At 48.3% G+C, this 21674-nt stretch overlaps 1 protein-coding gene across 1 annotated transcript in view; it reads right to left on the reverse strand.

Annotated features, from left to right (window-relative positions):
* adamts3 (ADAM metallopeptidase with thrombospondin type 1 motif, 3) overlaps positions 1-21674 on the reverse strand; it is a 116980-nt gene that overhangs the window by 77426 nt on the left and 17880 nt on the right. The window contains exon 6 of the mRNA XM_070833297.1: positions 7347-7503. Within this exon, the coding sequence (XP_070689398.1) occupies positions 7347-7503 (157 nt within the window). The remainder of the gene's footprint in view (positions 1-7346; positions 7504-21674) is intronic.

Consider the following 21674-nt stretch of genomic DNA (forward strand, 5'->3'; position numbering starts at 1 on the left):
CTCACAGTACTCTGACAGTACTCTGACAGTTCTCTGACAGTACCCTGACAGTACCGTGACGGTACTCTGACAGTACTCCGATGGTACTCTGACAGTACCCTCACAATACCCTGACAGTACCCTGACGGTACTCCGACAGTACTCTGACGGTACTCTGACGGTTCCCTGACAGTACCCTGACGGTACTCTGACTGTACTCTGACAGTACCCTGACGGTACCCTGACAGTACTCTGACAGTACTCTGACTGTACCCTGACGGTACCCTGACGGTACCCTCACAGTACTCTGACAGTACTCTGACGGTACTCTGACGGTACCCTCACGGTACTCTGACAGTACCCTGACAGTACTCTGACGGTACTCTCACAGTACTCTGACAGTACCCTCACAGTACTCTGACAGTACCCTGACGGTGCCCTCACAGTACCCTCACAGTACTCTGACAGTACCCTGACAGTGCTCTGGTAGTACCCTGACAGTACTCTGACAGTATCCTCACAGTACCCTCACAGTACTCTGACAGTACTCTCACAGTACTCTGACAGTACCCTCACAGTACCCTGACAGTACCCTCGCAGTACCCTCGCAGTACCCTCGCAGTACCCTCACAGTACTCTGACAGAACTCTGACAGTACCCTCACACTACTCTACTCTGACAGTACCCTCACAGTACTCTGACAGTACTCTGACAGTACCCTGACAGTACTCTGACAGTACCCTCACAGTACTCTGACAGTACCCTCACAGTACCCTCACAGTACTCTGACAGAACTCTGACAGTACCCTCACAGTACCCTGACAGTACTCTGACAGTACCCTCACGGTACTCTGACAGTACTCTGACAGTACCCTCACAGTACCCTCACAGTACTCTCACAGTACTCTGACAGTACCCTCACAGTACCCTGACAGTACCCTCGCAGTACCCTGACAGTACCCTCACAGTACCCTGACAGTACCCTGACAGTATCCTCACAGTACCCTGACAGTACTCTGACAGAACTCTGACAGTACCCTCACAGTACTCTGACAGTACCCTCACAGTACCCTGACAGTACTCTGACAGTACCCTCACGGTACCCTGACGGTACTCTGATGGTACTCTGACAGTACTCTGACAGTACCCTCACAGTACCCTCACAGTACCCTGACGGTACTCTGACAGTACCCTGACGGTACTCTGGCGGTACTCTGACGGTACCCTGACAGTACTCTGACAGTACCCTCACAGTACCCTGACGGTACTCTGACAGTACCCTCACAGTACCCTCACAGTACCCTGACAGTACTCTGACAGTACCCTGACAGTACTCTGACAGTACCCTCACAGTACCCTCACAGTACCCTGACAGTACCCTGACAGTACTCTGACAGTACTCTGACAGTACCCTGACAGTACTCTGACAGTACCCTCGCAGTACCCTGACGGTACTCTGACGGTACTCTGACGGTTCCCTGTCAGTACCCTGACGGTACTCTGACTGTACTCTGACAGTACTCCGACGGTACTCTGACGGTACTCTGACAGTACTCTGACAGTACCCTGACAGTACTCTGACAGTACTCTGACGGTACCCTGACGGTACTCTGACAGTACCCTCACAGTACTCTGACAGTACTCTGACAGTTCTCTGACGGTACCCTGACGGTACTCTGACGGTACTCCGACGGTACCCTGACGGTACTCCGACGGTACTCTGACGGTACTCCGACAATACCCTGACAGTACCCCGACAGGTCCTCCGACGGTACTCTGACGGTTCCCTGACAGTACCCTGACGGTACTCTGACTGTACTCTGACAGTACTCTGACGGTACCCTGACAGTACCCTGACAGTACTCTGACGGTACTCTGACAGTACTCTGACAGTACCCTCACAGTACTCTGACAGTACCCTGACGGTACTCTGACGGTACTCTGACTGTTCTCTTCAGTGTTTTCAATAGAAAAAAGAAGTTAGTTCTGGGCTGCTAGCTTACATCACGTACTGTATGTGAGGAGGTAAAGGGGATGAAGTGTGAACTATTTCTCCCTGTGTGATGATCTTTGGCTCCATTTTTCAGACTGTTTCTGCCATTAGAGGTTTGAATCCTATAAGCATCGACACTGGAACAACCCCCCATCATCACTAAGAGCACAGTCTGTGTGTGTGTGTGTCCCTCCTCTGGACTGGGAATAGTGTTCATGCCTTGTAGACAAACATGTTAATCTTGTAGTAAAGTGAAAACACAGTCGGAGAGATAAAAGCTGAGATAATGTTTATGTTGCCTGAAGAAACAGAATTCTGTTTTCCTAATGTCTCCACAGCAGAGAGCTTGTCGATCCTTCCAGGGTCCATTTAACGCTGGCTCCACCCCTCCCTCTGAGCTGCCCAGGTGCTCTGACCTCAGCCTGTTTGAGGCCTGAGAGTCAGATTAAGAGAAGACAATGGGAGCAGAGCAAACACAGCACCTTAACCACACACACATGACTGAGATGAGGAGCGGCAGCCTCCTCTATCCTGTCTGATCTCCTGTGAGTGTTGGCTTATCCAGCACTGTGTGCAGGAGCACTGGGCTGCAGCTCTACATGCACAGGAAACATTTCCGTATCACTGACATTAAATGCAGAGATATCAGAGGCTGCTCACCACAGGCCCCCCCTACAGTAAACACACGTAGCGGTGCCACCTGCCCACAGGACCACGTCTGTACTGATGTGTTTATCAGACCCTCTCAGATGAGAAAGTCAATGAAGCGTTTAAAGTGAAAGACATGAAATGCCGTGAAAATCGTTGAAGTGGATCCAAGAAGAATGGAGAGCTTTCAGAGATTAGATATGCAAAGGTCAGGAAAGGTGTGACGTGACATGAAGCTTTAGGAAGGAGCAGAGTAACACTGTGGAAAATCAATGCGACAGACACTATTGGTTCAAGCAGCATATGATAGGAGGGAGGAAGAGGAAGAGACTGAGGTCTTCCTCAGCAGCAGCCACCATCGATCTGAACACATTAACTGTTCACACGTCGCAGCTGCTTTTTCCCGTTTGTCAGTCGGTTTAATGAAACTGAAATTTACATCAGCTTGGCTTTAAGTAAAAAACACCTGTGAGAATGAGAAAGAGCCAGAAATGACGAATTCATGTAAAACTGTCTTTTTATGTTCTAGCGAGAGGCAACACATCGTCAGGAAGTACCTCGCCCTCTGTTAGGGTGGGGCCACCTGGTGTCAGCCACGTGGACGGACATGATAATGTCAGCCGGGTGACGTGTGCATGTTTACAGACTCACACATGACATCGTCACCATGGTCATACAGGATGCCTCCTGACTGACAGCAGTAAACTGTACACACCTGAAGGGACACAGCTGAGCTGCTTCATGTCAGCCACATTAGAGAAGAGGGCGAAGTGGAGCAGCAGGAGTCCATCTCTCTCTCTCTGCATGGAGGAACAACATGTTTATGCGACGCTTCACATTTCTGACTATTTGGCTGATCAGCAGTCAGTCAGTCAGGACGAAGAAAAGCTGATGACCAAAGCTCCTGATCACACTGCTCCGTGCTCACTCTTTGTTCTCCAGCACTAGAAGGATCACTGTCTGTGCTCCCCCCTCCCCTCCCCCGCTAAGATGTACATAAACAATTTACAATTTACATACAAATGTGCATAAACCTTATAGTTCATGTCCGTGAGAAATGCATCTTTGGCAAAGGCTTCATCCAGTCCAGAACCATCAGGCTCTTATTGCTACATTATTACTTTTTCTTTTCCTCATCTCCTTCAAATGTGTGATTGAGCCTGAGAAGGACTTCACTACTGACTGACTCTGTAATTGTTGTGCATATGACTTTGGTCATGGAGATTTAGGGGAAATAAGTGAGGTGCAAACACAGTGTGCCTCTCCTTAAACCACATGATGTGATCATACCTCTGCAACTACTTCCAGGGCCAATAAAGTCACTTAGCTAATGCTAAGCTAACTCACTGTGCTCCTCATTCGATCTGGGCACAGAAGATAGACATGTAACATGAACATGCTGCAGGTCAAAGACTGAAACCTCCTGAGGGGGCCGCCAGAGAGCTGACAGAGAGTAGAGCTGGGAGACTACTGGCTATCAGCGATTGGCTGAGTCCGTCACCAGTTGGTGTTTTCTCCATGTGATTTTTCTTATTTAATATTATTAAATAAGTAATATAATAATAGTATTTTGCTAATCTAATTGTCTGCCTCTTCAAGAATTCAACTCAATGAATAATTCACCTGCAAGAGTTTAGGGTTGCCATCATTTGCCAAAGATGGCAGACTTCATTCAGCTCCTGGTTGGATCTGGTTAAAAACAAAGACTACATCTCAAATTCAGGACTAACATGCTCTGGAGTAAAGTCAGTATCACATCAGATTAAGTATACCTTTAATCTTGTGTTTCTTAAATTAATTCACTGTTTGGAAAGCTAACCCTAACCCTCTCAGGACCAAACTGCTGCTTATTCACACAGATGGTCGGTGAACAATGGTACAAGAGTCCCCTGTGGGCACGCACACACACCTGCATTAATACACCGAAGATCACCGTTTGTCGTGGTGAACATGAGAAACATCAGAAACCCTCCTTCCTCTCATGGCTCTAGCTCAGTGTGACCCTAAGTCACATGTCTTTAGATTCAGTGAGACTTACACTCCCCAAGCATGTCATTGTCTCTGATATCCGTCATCAATGAACTTTCTTCAGGACCAAAGTAATCCAGTGCCGTCTGTCTGTACGTCCAGCTGACAGCTGATTCAGCTCACTGTAATGATCTCCGTCTGACTTCACAGCAGCAAATACAGGCTGTCTCCATGGCAACATTATACTTCCTGTTGACACCCCCCCAAAACGCCCAAATACAGGACCTGTTGTCCCCAAACAGACAGCAGGACTGTCCACCAAACAGGAGTGAGACAAAAGCAATAATAATGATGTAGTCTGGGGGGGGGCACAGCGGCGACTCCCCAGGGCCACAGCCATTCTGAATCTGCTCCTGCAAGTAAACACAGACATAGAAACCACCCACTTCTCGTCAGAGCACCTTCAGCCACAGACTGATTCCACCTAAGTCCCCCCCCCAGTGTTTATATGATGTGCATAGTATGTTCTACTGTATACATGTATATTTCTCTTCCTCTGTCTTCCTCCTCTTTTCTCCCCCAGCCAGTTTTGCACAGCGTATTTGACTTATATTTACTATATTTCCAGTTCTTTTTATTTTTTATATCGTATACTAGTCTTATGTTATATTATTCTATTTTCGATTGTACATATTTTACAAATGTTATATTTTCATATAACGTTTCCTTTTTTACTGTTGTTTTTGTGCCTTAAGTGTTGTTCTTGTGGTGGCTGTTTGTTGTCTGTGGGGTGTCTGTCTGTACTGCTGCCGTGACAAAGTAATTTCCTGTGACGGATTAATAAAGGACCTATTCTATTCTAAACCAACACCTCCTGCTATTTACTGAGCTTTAACAGCACCGACGGGGTCCTGGCCTGTTTATTCCCCAGCATCACAGGAACAGCGTTTCATTCACAGTTAGCAGGGCTCAGCTTTCAACCTGCCCACGGTCATCAGAAAGAAACTCTGCTCTGGGATGATTAAGACAGACGGACGTTCTCTGCTAACGCTGCTAACGCCGGCAGTTATCATCACACAACAAAACAAAGTACTAAGCATCATTATGAAATCACTTTCAAATAAAAATGTCCATATTAATGAAAAATGATGTCCAATAATGTTCTCTCATGCTGAGCGTGAATGATAGCATTTCCTTAATGAGTTGACTTCAGTCATTTCTAATGGTTTATCTGTTCCGTACTGAACACTTCCGGCTTCCATACATTTGCCCACTAAAAGCTTTGGAGCTATTTGAGAAATGAACACGGGGTTATTTTCCATCTCCATTCATGAATTCAGATATTAAATGAATAACATGTGATTACAACTGCTGCCAGCATCGCCAGAGTCTCTGAGGTTGCTCAAAACTGCACAACTAATTAATATTCATACAGCAATTTTCACAGTCTGTGGAGGGAAACAGACACTAAACTGCAGGTTTGTAGCTCCAAAGTGAGCAGCTGAGGGCTTGAGCATAGTTTGCTCTTTCTTTGGGTTCATTGTTGGCGAACTTCATACTCAGCCGACGGTGGTCATGGTCGCGACGTGTCTGCCCCGCTGACGCCGCTTCGGTCAACAGAAGCTGCGATAGCGGCACAAGCATCAGATATACAGGGGGACACTTTAAAAGCTCTTATTAAGTCCACTTAACGAGCTGCTCCACAGTCAGTGTGTTACCCACAGTAGATGCCGGTCGATGCTAAGCAATGTGCTGCTGTGGATGGGTGGGGGGGGGGGGGGCGGAAAACAGATTTTAGACACGTAAAAAAAAAGACCTAGCTAAACAAATCAAGTGGACACTGGATTTAGAATATTTTCACTGCTTCATCTCGCTGTCAGACAGACCTCTGTGATGGGGAGCTGATGTCATTATATCACTCTCATTTGAGCACACAGGTGTTCTAACACACTGGTGAGGATGTTAACTGATCCTTTAAAACACCAGACTCCACACTTACACACAACACCCATGGCAGCGTAACAGTAATAGGACTGTAGTAGTACTGTAGTAATGCAGTAGCACTGTAGTAATGCAGTAGGACTGTAGTAATGCAGTAGGACTGTAGTAATGCAGTAGCACTGTAGTAATGCAGTAGGACTATGCAGTAGGACTGTAGTAATGCAGTAGCACTGTAGTAATGTAGTAGCACTGTAGTAATGCAGTAGGACTATGCAGTAGGACTGTAGTAATGCAGTAGGACTGTAGTAATGCAGTAGCACTGTAGTAATGCAGTAGGACTATGCAGTAGGACTGTAGTAATGCAGTAGGACTGTAGTAATGTAGTAGCACTGTAGTAATGCAGTAGCACTGTAGTAATGCAGTAGGACTATGCAGTAGGACTGTAGTAATGTAGTAGCACTGTAGTAATGCAGTAGGACTGTAGTAATGCAGTAGCACTGTAGTAATGCAGTAGGACTGTAGTAATGCAGTAGGACTATGCAGTAGGACTGTAGTAATGCAGTAGCACTGTAGTAATGCAGTAGGACTATGCAGTAGGACTGTAGAAATGCAGTAGCACTGTAGTAATGCAGTAGGACTGTAGTAATGCAGTAGGACTATGCAGTAGGACTGTAGTAATGCAGTAGCACTGTAGTAATGCAGTAGGACTATGCAGTAGGACTGTAGAAATGCAGTAGCACTGTAGTAATGTAGTAGGACTGTAGTAATGTAGTAGCACTGTAGTACTGCAGTAGTACTGTAAGCAGCAGCATCCTACCTTGCAGCTGGTAGTCCACAGACATGTCGGTGGGGGCCTGTAGCAGAGCCGACCGGCGGTAAACCACGTGGATCCTCCCCTGGTCTTCCAGGTCCTGAGCACCCCTCTCCAGAGGCTCAATGAAGTATTCGTCTGAGTCAGTGCGGATCATCCCGGCCTGCAACACGACAGCAGGTCAGTGAGGAACCAAGAGGACACGAGGACAGAGGACAGAGGACATGAGGACAGAGGACACGAGGACAGAGGACAGAGGACAGAAGACACGAGGACAGAGGACAGAGGACACGAGGACAGAGGACAGAAGACACAAGGACAGAGGACACGAAGACAGAGAACACGAGGGCAGAGAGGACACGAGGACAGAGGACAGAGGACACGAAGACAGAGAACACGAGGGCAGAGAGGACACGAGGACAGAGGACAGAGGACACGAGGACAGAGGACATGAGGACAGAGGACACGAGGACAGAGGACAGAAGACACGAGGACAGAGGACACGAGGACAGAGGACACGAGGACAGAGGACATGAGGACAGAGGACGCGAGGACAGAGGACAGAAGACACGAGGACAGAGAACACGAAGACAGAGGACACAAGGACACGAGGACAGAGAGGACACGAGGACAGAGGACAGAGGACACGAGGACAGAGGACACGAAGACAGAGGACACGAGGACAGAGGACATGAGGACACGAGGACACGAGGACAGAGGACACGAGGACACGAGGACAGAGGACAGAGAGGACACAAGGACACGAGGACAGAGTACACGAGGACAGAGGACAGAGAGGACACGAGGACAGAGGACACGAAGACAGAGGACACGAGGACAGAGGACACGAGGACACGAGGACAGAGGACACGAGGACAGAGGACAGAGAGGACACAAGGACACGAGGACAGAGGACAGAGAGGACACAAGGACACGAGGACAGAGTACACGAGGACAGAGGACAGAGAGGACACGAGGACAGACAGGACAGAGGACACGAGGACAGAGAGGACAGAGAGGACACGAGGACAGAGGACAGAGAGGACAGAGGACAGAGAGGACATGAGGACAGAGGACACGAGGACAGAGGACAGAGAGGACAGAGGACAGAGGACACGAGGACAGAGGACAGAGGACAGAGGACACGAGGACAGAGGACACGAGGACAGAGGACAGAGAGGACAGAGGACAGAGAGGACATGAGGACAGAGGACACGAGGACAGAGGACAGAGGACAGAGAGGACAGAGGACAGAGGACACGAGGACAGAGGACAGAGAGGACAGAGGACAGAGAGGACAGAGGACAGAGGACACGAGGACAGAGGACAGAGGACACGAGGACAGAGGACAGAGGACAGAGGACACGAGGACAGAGGACAGAGGACACGAGGACAGAGGACAGAGGGCACGAGGACAGAGGACAGAGAGGACAGAGGACAGAGGACACGAGGACAGAGGACACGAGGACACGAGGACACGAGGACAGAGGACAGAGGACAAAGGACAGAGGACACGAGGACACGAGGACAGAGGACAGAGAGGACAGAGGACACGAGGACAGAGGACACGAGGACAGAGGACACGAGGACAGAGGACAGAGAGGACAGAGGACAGAGGACACGAGGACAGAGGACAGAGAGGACACGAGGACACGAGGACAGAGGACAGAGGACAGAGAGGACACGAGGACAGAGGACAGAGGACAGAGGACAGAGGACACGAGGACAGAGGACAGAGGACACGAGGACAGAGAGGACAGAGGACAGAGGACACGAGGACATGAGGACAGAGGACAGAGGACACAAGGACAGAGGACACGAGGACAGAGGACAGAGGACACAAGGACAGAGGACAGAGGACACGAGGACAGAGGACAGAGAGGACAGAGGACACGAGGACACGAGGACAGAGGACAGAGGACACGAGGACAGAGGACAGAGGACACGAGGACACGAGGACAGAGAGGACAGAGGACAGAGGACAGAGGACACGAGGACACGAGGACAGAGGACAGAGGACAGAGAGGACAGAGGACAGAGGACAGAGAGGACAGAGGACACGAGGACAGAGGACACGAGGACACGAGGACACGAGGACAGAGGACAGAGAGGACAGAGGACACAAGGACAAAGGACAGAGGACAGAGGACAGAGGACAGACCAGTATAAATTGAAGTGGGATCACATGGTCATTCAGGGTTTGACTGAAATATCTAAGGAGGCATCGCTTCCTCTGGGGAAAATGAAATCCATGTCATCTATTAGTCTCATGTCCACACAGACAGACGCTCTGATGCCACTTGTGGTTTCTTGTCGACTGGGTGTTGAGCTAATTGTGGAGTTTTTCAGAGTCACAGTGTTGATCACAATGATCACAGAGCTCCACATAATTTGTGACACACTGGAATGAAATTGCTTTGTCATGCTACCTGCTGCAGGCAGATGTCCTGCCATGAGAAGCCAGTCAGGGGTGTCGTACAAACAGATGATGAGCTACATGAAGCTGAGCCTGGTCAGCTGCTACTGAGACGCTGCAGGCTCTTCATGGAAGGACTGTGTACAAATGTGCCCTTCAGAACCATACAAACGCAGCTCAGATGGCTCATAAGGCCTCAACCTCATGTCATAAATATGCTCAGCCTGCTCATGTGGGCCGAGCAGCGTCGGAGAGGCAGGAGGGCGACTAATGATTGGACCGTCCCCTCGGTCCAGTGGGGGGGGGGCTGCAGAGAACAGGCTGCTCCTGGTCCCCTGTATGCAGACTGAGCCTCGCCTCAGCCCGCCGGGCGCTCGCAGGCCTCACCTCGGTCTGGCCTCTTCACCAACACATATGGTGCACGCACACCCAACTCACTTCCACCCCCCAGGGTCTCCATTCAGCCACAAAAAAACCAACAAATATGCATCTGTGTCCATCAGTGTTAGAGCCAGAATACACAGTAAGTGGTCAGAGGAGGAAAAGCTGCATTATCATCCATACATTTGTGTTTCATCTCGTGTCTGTCCATCATCTGCTCTGTCAGACTGCATGAATGCAGCCACCTCTTGTCTGTGTCTGTTTCTCCTTTTCTAGTGTTCATGCACTAAGACAGGAATCATCTGATTCTCACATACTATTTCAGATTCATCTCACAAGCTGGGGGGGATTCTATATCTCATCTGGCCTGGGAACACCTCAGGGTCCCCCAGGAGGAGCTGGGAAGCTCTGCTCAGGAGTGTCCTGCTTGACCTGCTGCCACGCGACCCGCCCCCAGATCAGCAGAAGATACTGGATGGACGGACGGACGGACGGCTGGCGGCTTTTTTTTTCTTTGACTTTAATCTTCCTCTTCTCCTGTTTCTAAGCCTGGTCCTAATCCTCTTCTACAGCTAGAATGATGATGTACATGACGTCCTCATTGACACACCTGGCACTGTGGACACACCTGCTGTACAAACACCGGCCTGTCGGAGCCAACACGGTGAATCCAACACTGTAACACCTGTAACCACCTTTTTTTCCATCAATCAATCAATCTTTATTTACAAAGCGCCAATTCACAACAGCATTATCACAAGACACTTTCCATAAAGAGCAGGTCAAGACCAAACTCTTTAATTAAGAGAGAGACCAACGATTCAGGAATTCAAAATTCAGTCTTCCTTCCATCCTTCTCTGACTGTCAGTCAAAGGCACAGTGTGAACCTGAAGGAGGTCAAACAGTTTCCTGTTTTCCTCCAAGTTAAAAGACATTACAATGAGGCACTTGTCCTGCAGACTGACGCCCTCGTGGGAGGTGAGACGTCTGTAGGAGCCTTTAAGACCTGTTGAAAACAATCTGTTCCTGATGGGACAACATCACCGTTAAGCTTTGTTCAGGTTCAGGGAAGCATTGTGGTCTAAAGAGGTAGAGGTAAGGGGAGCTTCATCAGCATAGTGACAGGGAATAAGACCTGGGTCAGAATATGGAAAATGATGCTGGTGCTGTTTGAAAGCCAGTTTCAGGGGACAGTTCCAGTTCCGTCCATCCAGCACCTCCGACGCTGCATGTCTGTCTCTCACGGCGCCCCGTCTACTGCTGGAGGACTTTCTCACCTGAACCGGACCATGCAGACCAGCTGATCACTCTCCATCTCCTTTCACCTGTTTGTCTCCTTATTTTTCCTGTTTTATGGCCTGAGTGAACTTTGGCCTCTCAGTGGCAGGAAAGAGTATCAGGTCATGTTATCACACCTGTTCTATCCAAGCGCGACAAACACAAAGCTTCCTTTAACTTTAGATTCTGAAATGAAAGAAACAAAGTAGGAAAAGAAGAAATGAAACTGTGAGCTAGAACAGATGACGTTCCTTCACTCTGCAGCAGAGCTTCACATGTCCAGGTAACAGAGCCGTGCTCGCCAAAGACAAAGAAACACAACACGCGTCCGCCTGCTAGGAAACTGTACTGAGGGATTCAGGCTTCATTACAAAATCAACTCTAGCTCACTTCATTCTGAACCAATTTTCTTGAAGTTTGGTTTGTTAAAAAGGTGAGAAACTGAACATGATGCTGGTTAGTTGTTGGAATTAAATTCAGTCAGTGGAGGAGGATCTAATGAGCTCCAAGCCAAAACATGATCAGGACATGAATGGGTGTGTAGGCGAATACAGACAGAGCAGCATCTCCTGCACACTGACATCATCCCCACAGACACAAACTGCTCTTACTGAGGCCTTACAGGTTGATAGCAGACAATCTAAAACTGAATGATAGAAAAGTTCATGTGAGGAACCATTAAAACTCTTCTTCTTGCCTCATCTTGTTAACTTCAACATATTTCCTCGTCTCATCTTATCCACTGAGTTCATGAAGTAGGAAAGTGTCTCAGAGATCCTAGGCTTCATCAGATTCAGCTTCAGTTCTCAATCAGTTAAGCTGAAGCGTCTCTCAGAGCATGAAGTCCAGGTCTGGATCTCCCCGCACACAAACATCATGGATAAGAGCCGTCTAAGCCCTCCGAGGCTCCACGGACACCCTGACAGCTGACGGTGGCATTCTGTCCACTGGAAAGAGGAAACCTGCTCGTTAAGACTCCCCTCTGCACTCGTCTTTATTTGTCTGAGACAATCGGTGAGATCCTAAAGAAGAAAACTTGAACCTGAACAACACCAGAGATGTGTGTCAGTGCTCCAGGTCCAGTCTGACCTCCAAGGATCCGTCTGCTTATTTCTCTCCAAGAGGAGACTCTGAGAACCGATGGACTGCTGCTCCTGTTCATCCATCTAACACTGATTTATTCTTTCCATTAGAGGGTCAACACGGAAAGTCTATTCAACATGGGGCCCTTTAGTATTTTATTTTGAAAGACCCTTCATGATTAGCCCCCATCCCCCCACCAGTGAACACACAAGAGAGTAGTGATAATAGTGATCTCTGATTCATTTATCGATATTCAAATATCTAAGCGAGGTTTATTTGTGATGAGACAAACAGGACGCTGTAGTGAGCAGCAACAATTTCCTCTGGGGGGGCCTGGAGATAATTTAAATCCTGTGTGCACTTCCAAAGAACGATGCAATTTTTAAAACAGAGATTTTTCATGATTCAGTGTTTTTTTTTTATTTCAGTAGTTTTTAAACCTTTTTACTGTATCTGCACTCGTCTTGTATAGACAAAAGAAAATCTCATTACATTTCTTCTTTGCTTTATGTAAATCCATGAGGAGAGCAGGGTGTAATGTGAATATCTAACAGAAACACGCATGCCGTGTGTCTCAGAGAGGAAGGCGTTCCCGTAATCTGTGGCGACCACACGGAGCACTGAGCTCTCACCAGTCTGAACTAACGGAGACAGAAGCTCCTGCACAGCAGCAATTCATTTCTCATCTGTCATTAAAGCAGAGATAAAAAGGCATTTCTCTCCCCTTGTTCTTTATAATTAACACTCTCAAACTCAAACAAGAAAAAAGCTTCCAAACTAATTTCGGAATGAAATGAAGCTATGAGCTATGCAGGAATGAAGATGTCACACTGAATAATAATGCTGACTAATCATTTCACCTGAGTGGATGAGCGTCTACCTCCATGTTAGTTCAGGTCCCCGTTCTAAGTTTCACCAAACAAACATGAACCGTCAAATCAAAGAAAAATGACCAAACCATCTAAATCTGAGCAAGGCGATTAATTAAGTGAAAGTCTCTGGATATGAAGCCCCGTGGAGGCCAGAACCAAACCAGAGCGCAGCCCGGTGGGATTTCAGGGTCTGACACAGAAACAGTGCCTGTAAAAAAGTCAGTGTTTTACTGCTGCTAGGTGACTAATGGAAGTGATTATTTCACCTGGAGTAACAAAATTGAATTATGTATGAATAAGAGACGAGTGCTGCTGCCAGCATGCCTCACAGGAAGTAGCAAATCAAATGAGCGATCTATCCAGGTAAAACACGATGAAGCTCCTCATCATCAGCAGGATGGACTGAAAGCAGCCGATCCCCTGATGTTACACTGCAGAGGTCGTGTGTTGGTCAAACCAAACTCTAAACTGACCAAAGGTGGTGGGGGTGGGCGTGTCTCTACCAGTGACATTAGCTGGGAGGCAGCTATGCTCCTGTGACTGACTGGCGGCCTGTCCAAGACGTACCCGCCTCCCACCCTGATGTCACTGATTGGCTCCCACTGATCCAAGGATACTGGACAGATGGATCCAGTAGAGTTATTCAACATACTTCCAGCTGTTGGTTTTACTTTGAAAAGTAAAGTGATTTTTAATCTTCCTGTGCTCTTCTAAGCAGTTCAGGCCTGTGATGTCCCAACCAGTGCTGGGGGAGAAACGTTACAGCCATATATTACTTTTAGCAAAAACAAAGTAATATAACACGTTACTAATAGGATTGCAGAAGTATTCTGACATTTACAATGTCAAGTAACACGTTACCTCCTGAAACCTCTAAGCCGACCTGGAGCTGGACGCAGCGCACCGCCACACAGGACGTGCATCCAGCGAGGGACGGGCGGCGCCCACGGGGTGACCCTCCTCCCAAACTGAGCGGTCGTCCCTGACCTGCCCAGGTGAATCCCCTGGCAGACCGCCTGGACCCATCCGTTCACACCCTCCTGAAGTCTCTCCTCAAAGTTTGCTGTCTGTATTTAGCCTGAGATGGACTTCAGCAGTCACTGATTCTCAAAGAGCCGGCCTTCTGAGAGGACCTGACCCCAGCAGGACGGGGGGCGACACCGGCCTCACGCTGTCCACGAGCTGAGCATCACTCAGAGGGACTCAGGCCCCCAAAGGACACCGGGAAAGTGGCCAGATGGCAGTAATATGTCATGTAATACATTTTCAAGCAACCTGGTCCTAACTGATGAAAAGGAGCATTAAGCTGACAAGCCTGCCGAATCTGTTGACACGCACACAGTAGCTGCTGGTGTACGGCACTAACTGGAGAATACATAATACCAACTCAAGGTCTGCTTACGAACTTTTTGTAGAGCTTTCGACTGTATCTGGAGGAATATCAGCAGTGAGCGGGCCAAAGGTTTGACTACATGATGATCGTCTGACACATTTCTCTCTGAAACCCTCAGAGGCGACACGAGGCGAGACCCCGTCCCTAAAACACACTAAGACACCTTTTGGACGACTGATGAGTTTCATCTCTTCAGGCCTCTGAACATCATTAAAACAATAAAACCTGACTGGGGATGAACAGCTGTTCCAGAAGCACAGTTTGTCTTCCACAAACCTGTGAGCTGCTGTGTGAGACACTGGGCTCACCATCACGAGCCGTTTGGGCTTCAGTGTCCTGCTCAAGGGCACCCGGACATGTGGACAGGACATGAATGGCCGTCTCCCTGAGTGACGAGCCTCAGGTTGGAAACCACTCGACTAAGTGAGCTGAATGACACATGGGCCCTGTGATTGGCTGGAGACCAGACCAGGTGGACCCCACCTCTTGCCCAGTGTCACCTGGGATTGGCTCCAGCCCCTCCACGACCCTGAATGATAATGGTACAGATAATGTATGGATGGGTAGATGGATAATAAAAACGATGAGTTCATATTGTTCTACAGGGCAGTAAAAACCTGATGCATTGCACCTTTAATTGTGGCTGTAAATATAACAGTAGAAGTGAAACGGGAGAGAGAGTCTGTTTTGTATCTGTGAGGAGAACTTCAGGTGAACTGATGTGTGGCCGGGCAGCATTCACACATCACGTCACCCTCATCCAAACAACAAACACCAGGAAAACACACCTCCAGCTGGAACTGATGTGTCTGAGGGGGCTCGACAAAATGAAAGATCCCTCGCGAATGATTATTTGGCATAAATCCCATATTAGTGTATAAACGTGGACCTGGAGCTCTGAGACTCTGCCATCTTATGTTCTGTGACAGAGGAGCTTCTGGTGGCACATTCCCTCCTCGCTGTTCTGTGATCTGGTGTCAGAGGAGACAACGGCAGGTGTCTGACCGAGGCTCCGAACACAGCCCTCAAAAAAGGGATCAAGAGTCCTGTGTTCCATCAGTTTAATATCCCTGCATGAGCGCGGCCAGCAGACAGCACTCATCTGCCAAGAAAAACATATGGGATTCAGCTGAAGGGCTCCAGTTTTTCAAAAACAGTCTCTTTCAGTCTAAACTTCTTAAGGGGGTCGGTGTGAACGAGCTTTCGTTTAAAAAAAAAAAAAAGGTTGAGGTACTGCAGTGCTGAAAAAAAGGTCTGAATTCAGCCAGGACACTGCCACCTTTCACCCTCGGTGTTGTTCAAAGGTGTGTTTGCTTTCAAAAATGTGAGCAAACCTTCGTCATCATTACCTGCCATTTTCATCCCAGCCTTTAAAGGAGCTCACACACGTTCCTTTCTTGTGATGGGGGGGTTCACTCCCTTAGAGGAGGAGGAGAAACTGCTTTTGAAAAGGTTTAACAATAAGAAACAGAAATGTGTGAAAGTATTTAAGGAGAGAAGTTCCAAGAGGCATCCTGGGCTCATCGTTCTGTGTCTGCAGGATGATCTGGAGCGATGTGGAGCGACTCCTCCTGCTCACACAGCATTTACCGACAATGAAGAATGAAGGTCTTCAGAGCAGAGGACTTGAAACAATGTATTTTAGTTGAGTCTTTTTGTGCTGCTCTACCAAACAGAGCAAACATTTACAGACAGCTTGGAGGAGGCGGTGAGGAGTCCATACTTGACCAAAAATAAAACGTGCCGGCGGTGAAAGGCCCTCAGTGTCCGTCTGGACCGACAACAGAAAATGTGGCTCCTCTTAAGTTTATATAGGTCACGATTAAAAATGTTTAAAGACACAAATATTAAGAAAACACACTGGAGTCGACCCTGGACTGCTGAGGAGCTGGAAGGAACAGCTTGGCTCTGCATATGTTGGTGCACCCCCCCTAAACCTCAAACCATATCCCAAACAGTTCTGGGGTCAGGCCTCTGCAACAGGCCGGGCTGAGTCAACAGCGACCATTAAGAACTATTAGTGAATAAAACTCTTGTGCCCGACTACAGTTCACTGCAAAGAGGAACTGGCTCACTTTCTTTCTCTAATCAAATAGGATATTTTCTTTGCTTTTTTCCCTGCGAGGCAGCTCCAGATATGTCAGGAGCTGTGCACGTCCACAATGCTCTGTTATGTCTCCGAGGCCAAAAGTTTAGGCCACTGGACTCACGGAGCTCCTAGAAAAACATCAGCACATCTTATTTGCTCATTTTGTCACTCGTCATGAATCTCAGCATTGTGAAGGAGCAGGAGAAGGAGAGGAGGTGGAGGAGGACGAGGAGGAGGAAGACAAGGATGAGGAGGTGGAGGAGGAAGAAGATGACAACAAGGAAGAGGAGGAGGTGTCAAACAGGTCAGAGGGGTCGGAGGTCCTGTAGAAGAGGACCCTCGGTACACTTCCTCCCGCCCGCTGGCAGAACCGATTCTGCAGACACATCCAGATGAGGCCACGTCTGACTGAGCCGTCGGCGAGCTGGAAGTTAACGGCAGCACTCCGGCCTGCGGTCGCTGCTGTTCTCAGGTCAGCTCTGTCTGCCAGTCGCTCGTCTGCAGAGGCCTGCAGAGAAAGTCGATCCTCTGTCACGCCACTCAGCGTTTTTTGTTCCCGCTTCATGGGAACAAGCAAGGGAGGCTGAGGCGTGTTTCATGGCTACTTCAAGGTTCCTCCTGCAGCTCAGACTTCATGCTACAGCTGAAAGCGTCTGATTCTTTCCCTCCCACATTTCACAGATGTATTGCTCCGTAATCAGCAGGGATTGCATGCAGTTGTGAACCACATGGATGGACAAGATCAGAAGCTGTCAGCGCTGCAGTGATGAGGAGGGAAGTCACTTTACAGAGAAACATTACAGTTTCCCCACATAACGAGTGTGTGTTCAGTCTGCATGCAGTCATGTCTGTGTGTGTCTGAGCAGGTTGTATATCAGCAGACACACAGGAGTTTTTAACCCCCCAGCATTAAAAAACATATTCAGCATCACATTTTTCACTCCACAAACCTTCAGTGAGAAAGGGACAAACTGAGCATCTGGCCTAAAGCATCACATCAAGCTGTTGGCTGCTATTTATTCACACACTCTGGATCCACCTTTTACCCTGTAACCATCGTATTTACAGGGTTCACAAAAAGTTAGGGATATTCAACTTTCAGGTGAAATTCATGGAAAATGTAAAAAGTGAATGCTACAGTGATATTATATCATGAAAGTAGGACATTTAAGTAGAAGCATGCACTGGTGATTTTATTCATCTTAAACAATTTATTGAAAGAAAATCTAACAACAGTGGAGGGTAAATGAGGGTAAACGTAAAATTGGGACGTGGCCAAAGGACGTCCACTCCTCTCCTTTCTGTGACTCTTCCAGTCTCTGTATCACTGTTCCAACCTCCTGATGACACTCTGTGACCCTCTAAGCTCAGTGGACACTTCTGTCTGAGGACCTGTTTGAAGCCTCCAGTGTTGAGGTGCTGCTGATCAATAGTTAGGTGTCGTCTTGGTCTCATGATGTCAGAATGTGAACAGCAGGATGAGGAGGACTGTTTAAATACCAATTCTAACTGAAGCAGGAAATGTATTGGTGGTGGTTCATCCTGAAATTTCACCTGAAAGCCGAATATCTCTAACTTTTTGTGAGTAGTGTGTATCACACGCTGACGGTTACACTGTGGAAAGTGACACTCACTTCAGAAACAGTTGCTATCGATTAGAGCATCAAGCTTAGAACCTTAACGGAGCGTTTAACCGCACAATAAACACTGAGTGACAACAGATAGAGGATCTGACCAACCCCTGAGCCCTAAGCCCTGACCCAGGATCAGGCTTCACACGGCTCACAAAATGAGTCCAACAAGCTGCATCATTCGTCTAAAACAGGGTATTATCCCAACTGTCTGAGAGCTCGACAATGTGCACACAGTGACGTTAATGTATGAACGTGTGAACCGCCTGGAGATGCATGTTAGTGCATTTCAAACTGCAGACACTCCATCAGTGAGACGAGCTCTTATTTCTGACGTGTCGGAGTTCAAACATCCTACCGCATCCTATTAAGAGTCACGTCTGATGGGAGCAGACTAAGGAAAGGGCTCTCATGTCTTCATCAAACATTAGAGACAACAATTCTTCTCTTTTGTCTTTGAGACATCTGTGGCCGTTCCTTGAGACGGGGCGCTGTGTCTCCCGGTTGTACCATTACTAATGATGGTTGACTCCAGCGGCAGTGTTTTGGGTCTTTATTTCTTCCACATCCACAGCGTCACCCAAAATAAGACACGAGCTCCAGCCCTGCATCACTGTAAATATGTGGACGTCTGACAGAGTGAGTGTTTCCTAAGGCGTCAGGGAGTTACTCATCCCAGATCAGTTCTACAAACAGCTCATGAACTCATCCTCCTCCATCGCCTTCCTGCTCCGCAGAGCTGGACAGCAAGCAGATGCACACATTATGTCTGTGAGTCCAAAAATACATCAGACATGAGAAGCCGCCCCTCTTTTCCCTTCAGGCTATCCACAGTGAAACGTGCAGTATGTGAACCATCAGGCCTGTGAGCACACAGCGTACATGGGGGGAGGCCGAGCTCTGAGCATGACGGGGGAGGAGGGGTGATACTGTACACATCCACGCCTGACATCCCGAGGTCAGCCACATTCCTGCTCTGTTTGCTCTGATCCCTTTAAAGAGCTGTTTGCTGTATGTTTCATCCATGCGAAGACGCAACAAGACTCACATAGCTAGCAAGAAAAAGGCTCCGTACAGACCAGGTGTGTTTCAGGGATCACACACTGTCATTATATCCCATCAACGGAAGCTAACGCCTTCACAGAGCCACATTTCCAAAAACATGTTTAACGGTTTGAGACAAAAACCAGCTCATACGCCTGCACACTGATCTCCGTGTGAGGAACAGCAGATACCGGATAGGAATCCACTTTAGATCAATGTGATCGCTCTTCATAAAACTCCCACCTTTAACCTTGAAAGGGACTTTTTGAACGCTCAGAGGCTGCAGTGTTTCTCAGTCTGCTCTCACTTCAGCCCAGCAGCTCCAGCAGCCCCAGCAGCCCCAGCAGCTCCAGCAGCTCCAGCAGCTCCAGCAGCCCCAGCAGCTCCAGCAGCCCCAGCATCTCTCGTCTTCATGCAGTCACACATCATTACCGTAATCACCACATTCACAACGTCATCGTCTAAATCAGTGCTTTACCAAAACTTTTTCTCAGGCCTTGATTATCTTGACCTTGTTAACGTTTTACTGCCTATTGCTCCACACCGCGTGGAGCTGCCAGTATTATGAACCCCTCTGAACATGATGGGCAGAATGGGCTAAAAGCACTGAAATGTTTTATCAGCAAAGCCCCCCCCCCCCACAGTGCTGCTGCAGCAAAGAAGGTATCTGCCTCATAAGCACGTAGCATGAGGCTGCCTGCCTGTAAAGACTTCCAGACAGCAGCTGGCTGTAATTAAGAAACAGTAAAACACACACCTAGCTCGGCTCAGCTCGGCCTACCACTGGAGATCAAAGAGCACGAGCCCTCAGCGATGCTGCTTTGGGACTGTTTGATGTCAAGCTCTGCAGCCTGCATCCAGGCTGCGAACACCGTGAGGTGAAAAGATCACGTTCTGCATCAGAGCAGCCAGGCGCTGCATCGTGCAGCAGTAGGTTTCAGATCAGCAGACTGAGCTGGACAATGCTGAAATACATCCAGGCCAGGCTGGTTTTACGTCCCAGCTCATCAGACATTTGTTGTTTCCTGTTGTATCAGAAGTGACCCCCCCCCCCCCCCCCCCCCCCCCCCCCCCCCCCCCCCCTGGTTAGAGGAACGCGTCTGGTGACCCAGAGAAGAAGATTTTACACAGCTGACCTTTGTTCAGCCCTTCTGGTTGTTTCTAGAGTTTAAACTGCGGCCCATCTTCATCAGAGGGCAGGCCGATGATGAGCACAGCCTACATGTGTCGTCTGGGCTGATGATTGCTCACGGGGGCCGTACAGGTTCAACTGACTTTCACCCCCATTGTGTGCTAAATGTGCTGCCACAGAGCCCCAATGATCAGATCCCTTTGTGAGGCTGACCGCTCAGAAAAGGCTTCTGTGATGAAGAGAGTGATGATGATGGTTCACTCTGGGCTCCCTGACCTTTGATGGCTACCGGCGTCTTCAAAGTGACATCCTGCCACAGCAGTAGTGTTCACAAAGCAAGCTTTCACATCCGCCCCCCCCCCCGACACACAAACACACACACAACTATAAATGTCCTGGAGAGACCGAATCTGCCCAAGTGATGAACTGTTTCCTCCTGCTCCAATCGCAGGAAATGACTCAAAGGTCAGATGGTGTTTAAAAAGAGACGCTGTGATGGAGGTAGGAGACACAGGGCCGCTCAGCATCAGTATGATCGATGTTTGGACAATGTTTAGGACGCCGTGTTGGAGCTTCTGTCAGACGCCGTATGTTACAGCTGAATGACAAAACATGACATGCAGCACAACAAGCAGGAAGGACACATGACGATACATGTGTCAGATAAGCTGCGTGTCTCACGGTTACTACCTCCTCATTATCAAACTCCACTGAAGGAAATGATGCAGGACAATGTGAGACCAACAATATCACGTGCTGAAATACAAACAAAGGCTAATGTAAAGAGAATCGAAGTGAAACACAAGCTACATCAGCGACATTAGCAAACACTGTGCTGGTAACTGTCCAATAACTGTATAATTACTGTCAGATACAAGAGATTTGAGCGAGTCACACAGCTACACGTGGCTCAGTGCGTCATTCTTCATGACGACGTCCTCATTAAACATGAACTGCTCTGGTGTTGATGTCGGCAGCTAACTCGATCAATGTGCTGATTGTATTGATATTTGT

This window comes from Pempheris klunzingeri, chromosome 7 (assembly GCF_042242105.1).
Source record: "Pempheris klunzingeri isolate RE-2024b chromosome 7, fPemKlu1.hap1, whole genome shotgun sequence".
NCBI lineage: Eukaryota > Metazoa > Chordata > Actinopteri > Acropomatiformes > Pempheridae > Pempheris > Pempheris klunzingeri.